Source organism: Sinocyclocheilus rhinocerous, unplaced genomic scaffold (genome assembly GCF_001515625.1).
Source record: "Sinocyclocheilus rhinocerous isolate Xijiao unplaced genomic scaffold, SAMN03320098_v1.1 scaffold555, whole genome shotgun sequence".
Lineage (NCBI taxonomy): Eukaryota > Metazoa > Chordata > Actinopteri > Cypriniformes > Cyprinidae > Sinocyclocheilus > Sinocyclocheilus rhinocerous.
The window spans coordinates 424,206-432,241 of NW_015629527.1; the positions used below are offsets into that span (position 1 = coordinate 424,206).

At 40.2% G+C, this 8,036-nt stretch overlaps 1 protein-coding gene across 2 annotated transcripts in view; it reads right to left on the reverse strand.

Moving 5' to 3' along the window:
- dspb (desmoplakin b) overlaps window positions 1-8,036 on the reverse strand; it is a 49,150-nt gene that overhangs the window by 33,178 nt on the left and 7,936 nt on the right. For both annotated transcript variants that reach the window (XM_016551200.1, XM_016551199.1), the window contains exons 5-7: window positions 4,360-4,485; window positions 1,066-1,143; window positions 733-900 (exon numbers count right to left, since the gene is read on the reverse strand). In XM_016551200.1, the coding sequence (XP_016406686.1) occupies window positions 733-900; window positions 1,066-1,143; window positions 4,360-4,485 (372 nt within the window). The remainder of the gene's footprint in view (window positions 1-732; window positions 901-1,065; window positions 1,144-4,359; window positions 4,486-8,036) is intronic.

Sequence of the window (8,036 nt, forward strand, 5' to 3'; positions counted from 1 at the left end):
AATTGTACTTATTTTGTCTTCTGGGAAACATGTAAGTATTTATGTAGCTTCTGAAGTACAGTACTAAATGAAAAAACATGATCGTTAAACAAAATGAGAAGAATTTACACATCATCATCCTGTTCAAAAGGCTCTTAAACGGGTCATATGACGTTGCTAAAAAGAACACTATTTGTGTATTTGGTGTAATGAAATGTGTTTAAGCGGTTTAAGGTTAAAAAAACAATTTTTTTTCCAAAACTTTAAATTTTTTTTTCTCCTCTATGCCCCGCCTTTCTGAAACGCGTCGATTTTTACAAAGCTCATCGGTCTGAAAAGCGAGGTGTGCTGTGATTGGCCAGCTATCCAGTGCGTTGTGATTGGCCGAATACCTCAAGCGTGTGATGGGCGTGGACGAGTCTTAACTTTTATAAAGAATATCTCTTTGGGTTTGAGACTTTAGTCTTTGCAACTTTAGGGATCTTATCTATTCACGAACAGCTTGTAACACTCCAAAGAGAAAGGAAAACTTGAAATCGCATCATATGACCCCTTTAATGCATTGTGTTGCCTTCTTGTGACTTATGAGCTTAAACTTATGAGCACAACTGTATATATATATTTATTTATTTCAGCTTTTTGCCAAGGCAATATCTCTCATTTTTGTGTTGTTTTCACACATTGCTGAACGAGTCAAACGTATTGTCAGTAATAATCACACGTCTGAAGGAGTGTGAGTGTGTGTGCTCTTACTGAGAAGCTCTCCTGTTTCTGAGGGATGTAGGCGTCAATGTTTTTATCGCCCCAGTCGAACACCAGCTCCTCCTCCTCTCGTTCGTTCACCCACATGATCTGTCCGGAGATCTCCTCGATGATGTTACGCAGGTCCTGCAGCTGGACGCTCCGCTGGTACGAGGCTTTCTGAGGATGTTTTAATAATGTTTTAATAACTCTCTCAAACACTGGGAAATTAAAACGATCTAAGAAACATGCGATTCGTAGCTTCTAAAGATTTACATTTGACAAAGTAAACATAACACATGTTTTTAGCAGTATGTTTAAGGATTTGATTTGAGGCGGTCTCACCAGCAGACTGTCCCATTCTTGCTCCAGTTTGTTGAGACAGGATTTGGTCAATTCTGCATTTTGGTCTTTGCCTCGCAACTAAAGCAACAAAAAGGTGAAAATATACAACAAATACTGCCATGATGCATTATACTATATACATTAGATATATTACATATTGTCTATAACATACAGTATAATCTATCTATCTATCCCTATCTGTCGGTCACTACGAGTTATGTTGTGACGACATTAGGGGTCTTACTTGGGAGCCCGAATCCTCTCTGATAAATTTGGCTAGTGGATTTTGCATGCTGAGCCACTCCCCATGCATACGGGGATAAATAGGCGACAGGTGCATCCACTCATCAGGTTTTTGCTTCGGAGCCGAGTGAATGAACACAGTTCGAGATTCACCAGGCGAATTCTCTCTGCTGCTGGAAGAAGAGGCGGTTCTGGGTGGCATTACGGCACAATCAGTGGCGTCTCTGTTAATTCAGCGATTCCTCTGGGTGCTTCATCTAAAAGAGCAGTTTCTGATCACGGACGGATCACGTCTTTTTAAAGACACCGTTTAGTCAGTGTCCTCTTGGTTGCGGTCGTTTCCTTTCCTCTGTCAACAGCCACGATCGTTGTCTTCAGTGTCTGGGCATTCAGCACGCTGAAGCTGCGTTCGTGGATGGTTCATGCGTTCACTGTGAGCGTATGACCATGGCAGCGCTGCGATCGCGCCTCTCTCTCCTCACGGGGATGGGAGGGGCTCCCTCTGTCACTACACGCGCTGGCTTCTCTGCCGCGAGCAGAGAACCGTCGGCTAGTGCTCTGGACGATCTGAGGGTTACAGTGACGCCGGGCCAGTCCCCGCGGACCTCTCACTCCTCCCGCAGCAGCTATTCTGCGTGGTTCCCCGGTGATTCTGCTGGGCCGTCTCATGGCGTGCCCAGTGTTTCATTCGGCGTGGCGTGCCGATAGAGGATCAGATGTCGATAGCAGCATTGGGGGATGGGCGATCGTCCTCTGAGGATGACAATTCGACGGGGCTGCCCCCCTCGGGTGTTGTCGCCACCGCCGAATCGGACCCAGAGTTGATGGCGTGCACACCACCCAGTCCCGAGCCCTTGCGGCGGGATGATTGATTCCTCGACACAGGCCGTGGCTCGCGACCACGCCCTGCCCCGGTTCCTTTCTTCCCGGAGGTGCATGAGGAGCTGATGAAGCCTTTTTTTCGGCCGGAAGCCGCTCGTCTGCCTCCATCCTCACTACCCTCGATGGCGGGGTGGCTAGGGGGTACGTTGACATTCCCCAGGTGGAGAGTGCGGTTGCGGTGCACCTGTGCCCGCAAAACGCCGCCACTTGGAGGAATCGTCCTCGTCTCCCATCCAAAGCCTGTAAGCTGACGGACAGTGCTGCGGTCCAAGCCACCTCTGCCCTGGATGCCATGGCGATCCTGCAGGTCCACCAAGCCAAGGCACTCAAACAAATGGACGAGGGTAGTACCGACCCGGGGTTGAGGCGTAACGCTACTAGTTTCGCCATCCGGCGACGGGAGTCGCAATGCAGTCCCTCGGGAAGGCAATGTCCACACTTGTGGCCCAAGAGCGCCATCTATGCCTCAGCCTAGCTGAGATTCCCCCAGAGGAGGGCCGGGTGGAGAATCTTTTGTTTCATTTGTTTCTGTTCTGCTGTTGGCCTAAGGGCACAGTGAAGAACGCAGTGCTTTCTGGGCCATCCAGCACGACTTCCCACCACTGCACCACTGCGGGCGGGTATGTCGATTGTCCCTTTGGTGCCAATCGCACGGAGTTGGGAGCATGTGGCTCGTGCTGCCCAACCCGTCCCGCTGGCTCATTCAGACAGTCCGACTCGGCTTAGCGATTAAGTTCGCCAGGTGACCCCCCAGGTTCAGTGGCGTCCTCGAGACTTCAGTGGCAGTCCGAGACGTCCCTGTCCTGTGCGAGGAGATTGCGGTCCTATTAGCGAAGGACGCAATCGAGCTTGTCCCTCCAGCCGAGATGGTGTCAAGGTTTTACAGCCCTTACTTCATCGTGCCTAAGAAAGACGGTGGCCTGTGGCCAATCATGGATCTGCGAGTCTTGAATCGGGCCCTTCACAAGCTTCCGTTCAAGATGTTGATGCAGAAGCGCATCATCAGATGCATCCAGCCCCAGGATTGGTTTGCAGCGGTCGACCTGAAGGATGCTTACTTTCGTGTCTCGATTCTTCCTCAACACAGGCCATTCCTACGGTTTGCATTCGAGGGTCAGGCATGGCAGTACACGGTCCTCCCCTTTGGGCTTTCCCTGTCCCCCCATGTCTTACGAAAGTCACGGAGGGCGCCCTTGCCCCGTTACGGGAAGTGGGCATCAGAATTCTCAACTATCTCGAGCATGGCCCGCTCGCGAGAACAGTTGTGTGATCACAGGGATCTGGTGCTCCGGCACCTCAGCCAGTTGGGGCTTCAGGTCAACTGGGAAAAGAGCAAGCCCTCCCCCGTGCAGAGGATCTCTTTTCTCAGTATGGAGTTAGACTCGGTGAGTATGACAGCACGTCTCACCAACGAGCGTGCCTAGTCTGTCTGTCTGTCTGTCTATCTATCTATCTATCTATCTATCTGTCACACACACACATGAAAAAATTAAATGTTTAAAAAAATTACATGAAATCACACATATAAAAATGAAGAAAATTGAATACAATTAGTAAAAAAATTTTATAAACATTTTCTAAATAAAAAAAACATTACATAACATCTAAAACATTTTTGCATATTGACACCCACATGTAAAATATCATGTTTTATTTTTTTCTTTTGATTTTCGGGTAAAATATATCATATGAAATATTTAATACAAATTTATACAAATTGTAAAATTATTTCAATAAATTAATAATTTTCTTTAAAATAATTTAATTAATTATTTTCTTAAAAAAGAAACATTACAAAAACTTATTCTTACTATTGTTTGTTTATTTATATATATATATATATATATACATACACACACACGCACACATATATATACACACACACACACACACACTTTTTGATTATGAGATGAAATATGACCTAATCATGTAATAAATCTCACTATAAGCTCTAATCCTAAATAGTATATGCTTAAAAGAAAACCAGGTGCATTATAATGCACAGTAGAAAAGATGGACAGTTATTAATCTGCCACAGATAAATTAGACTAATCAGACCATAATTTTAGCAGTCCAGCACTGATATGGCAGCCAGTAACAGATATGTGTGTGTGTGTTAAAGGTCACGTCTGTGTTGTTTCATTGAGGAGGTTTGTGTGTGTAACTCACCAGCTCCGCTCGCGCTCGATCCACCTCAGCACTTCTCTGGATGGAGCTGTGAAACGCGCTGTGATTGGCTATCTGCTGCTCGATGGCCGTCAAATCATCTCCCCACGACGACGTCTCTATCAGCCTCTGCGCACACACACACACACACACACTCACAGCTTAAAACATGACGTTGCAGTAGTAGCAACACTTAACACGGCTTGTTTTGTTGCATTAAAACTAGTTCGCTATTACAATCAGTGTTGGGAAGGTTACTTTGGAAATGTAATAGGTTACAGATTACAAGTTACCCTGTTTAAAATGTAATAAGTAGTGCAACTATTTCAATTACTTTAATAAAGTAATGTAATTGATTACATTAGATTATTTTATAAATTTCTAACGAATGTTTTCAACTGTTGATCAATTTGAAACATTTAAAGCAGGCAGCATAAACCTTACAGTAGTGATCAACACTGATTTTGACTTTCAAAATCCTTCTTCACTTGAATTAAGATTATAATCATTGAATTTTAAAGCAGACTTTAACAACTCTTTTTATTTTGAGATCATTCTGAGGTAAATACAGGTTTAAAATCATAACAAGAAACCATTTAATAGCTATGATACTGTTTTTGAAATCAAATCTTTGCATAGCTATGACAGGAAACACTGGCATCTAACAATGCCTTGGAAAAAGAAAAGTTTAAAAAATCCCAAAAAATAATGCATATACATAAACTCAAATAGGAAATGAAACCGTTATCAAATACATGTGTCCTATTCTGTGTCCTAAGCTCCTGAAACATTGGTGTCTCATATATTAGAGCAGTCGATGCAATTTGAGAAAGAAATCAATCATATGTATGTGTGTGAAAATATTCAGATGTAACCCCCTTCGTAATTGTTAACATTTTCATAAGTAACTGTAATTTAATTACACATTTTTCTCAGTAACTGTAACAGATTACAGTTACATTTATTTTGTAATTAAATTACGTAATTTAGTTACATGTAACTAGTTACTCCCCAACACTGATTATAATGAACAAAGCCGTCTGCACTGGAAGTTTACTGTTTTCTGCTTAGTATGCAGTGGATTTACCATGGTATAAAAAGTCTAGTGAACGCAGCCAGTGTTGGGGCCCTTTCACAACAGAAGTTAAATGAATACGCCTCAGGCTGAAGGAAATGTAAATTCACGTCTGTACAGTAGAGAGCGCAGCTCAAACAAACCTTTCTGCTGTTCTGGATTGCATGAAGAATAGGAAGCAGGAGAAGAAATTTCAACACTCTTCAGCAATAAAAAATGTTGTGTTTATCTAAAGTCATTTTTGCGTATTCATATGGTTGAATTGGATCATTGAAGGTCAGCAGCAAAGACGGTGGTGAATAAAATGGGATTAAATACTTAAAGGATATTTGTGTTGTTTAACATATTTAATTATTGCAGGTTTGCTTCATATTCTGAGTTTGCATTTAGTCTCATAGATCATGTTCACACAGCGCACACAACGCACTGCACTTACTCTCGATTTCTCTCAACATGGCAACACAAGAGCTGTCAGTCAATACATGGAAAACAAAGTAACTGGCGTTACTTATTTGAAGAAGTAACTCAGATATTTCCTTCTAAATTAAAAAAATAGTGTTATTTCTTTAGCTACTTGAAAAAAGTAATCTGATTATGTAACATGTGTTACTTGTAATGCGATGATGCAAGTCCTAAACAACTAACAAAAATATATTCTATAAGAACGTTTTTCTAATGTTCCATTTAGTTATGAAAACGTTCTCTGAACATTCAAAATGTTTTTAAAAAATTGTTTGGTTATGTGAATGTTAAGGGAACATTCCATTTTATAATTTTGCAAACATTATAGGAACGTTACTTTTGAATGTTCTCAGAACATTCTGAAACAATTGGTAACATTTAAAAAATCTTAAAAAAACAAACGTCTAACTAAAACAGTTCATTAAAACAATGTATAAATACTATTTTGGTGCTAACAAGTTTTGAAAAACGTTATTTCTGAATGTTCAAAACATCCAGTTTTTTTTTTTTAACATTTAAAAAATGTTATACAAACATTAAAAGAACATTCCATTTTAGAATTCTTGCAAACATTATATGAATGTTACTGAATGTTCTCTGAATGTTCCAAATAAAGTAGCAACATTTTAAAAAATGGACATTCTGAAACATTCAGAAAAAAATCATTCCATGAAGAATGTATAAACACCTTTTTTGTGCTAACATTTTGAGAACTTTGAAATTGTATGTTTTCTGAACATCTTAAACAGTTTTTTTTTTTAAAATTATTATGCAAACATTGAGAGAACATTTAATTTCATAGCTTTGCAAACGCTGTGGGAACGTTACTTTACATTATGAATGTTATTTTTGAATGTTCTCTGAACAACTAAAACATCCACTTTTTAAATGTTTCAAATGTTTTGTGGTTATGCAAACATTAATGGAACATTGCAAACACAATGTGAACGCTACTTTTGAATGTTCTCTGAATATTCTGAAACAAGTAGTAACATTTAAAAAATATTAGATGAATGTCCAACTAACATTTTTCAGAAAAAACATCCCATTAATGATGTATAAACACTTCATGGATTTAATGCTTTTTTGCAAACTTTTTAAAAAACATTTAGTTTTGGAAACATTATTTATGAAATGTTTTCTGGTTATGCAAACATTAAGGGAACATTTTATCATTTTGGTAACATTATGGAAATCTTACTTTTGAATGTTCTCTGAAACAAGAAGTAAACATTCTTTAAAAAATCATTAGACAAACTAAAACATTTTGAAAAATACAATACATGAATAATGTCTAAATACCATTTTGGTACAAAAATTTTGAGAACATTAGTAAAGACCAGATAACTCAGAAAAATTTTTTTCTATTAACGTTACATAACATTACAGAACATTCTGAAAAGGTTCCCTGTTAGCTGGGAGAACAGACACTGTCTGGTTTTTTTCTCTAGCCCACTCAAAGTCACTGTGCTCTTCAGAAAGCGTCTGTGATTCATTAACTCTGACCTCCTGACAGGAGGGAGTGTGGTGTTATTGACCCCTGCGGGAACCTGAGGAATTCTGGGCTTTTAGGACTCATGGGAGAGACTCAGACAGACAGACAGTAACGGTGGCAAGCAGAGGCATGCTGGGTCTGATCTGAGCTTCTCAGTACAGGATTGTGTTCTCTGGCAGGACACCGAGCTCTAATCTCTAAAGATTCCTTTCATCTGCCCAGAGTTTTTCTTTCGTTTTCTCTCGCTCTCTCTCACTCATTGACTGAACAGAGCAGCACTTATCTGTGTGCTGTTAAGTTGATGTCTATTTCTGGCACATCAAGCTGAGTGGCTCCGCCCACAGTGAAATCTCATTGGTTGAAAACCCTGCTTCACATAACTTAATATTAAACATCTCATACACTACCAGGACTGCACTAAATGGGTCAAAAGTGCCAGTAAAGACATTTATAATGTTACAAAAGATTTCTATTTCAAATAAATGCTGTCCTTTTGAACTTTCTATTCATCTGTGAATCCTGAAAAATAAAACGTATCACGGTTTCCACAAAAATATTTGAAAACTTTGCAGCAAAACAGCATATTATACTGATTTCTGAAGATCATGTGACACTGAAGACTGGAGTAATGATGCTGAAAATACAGCT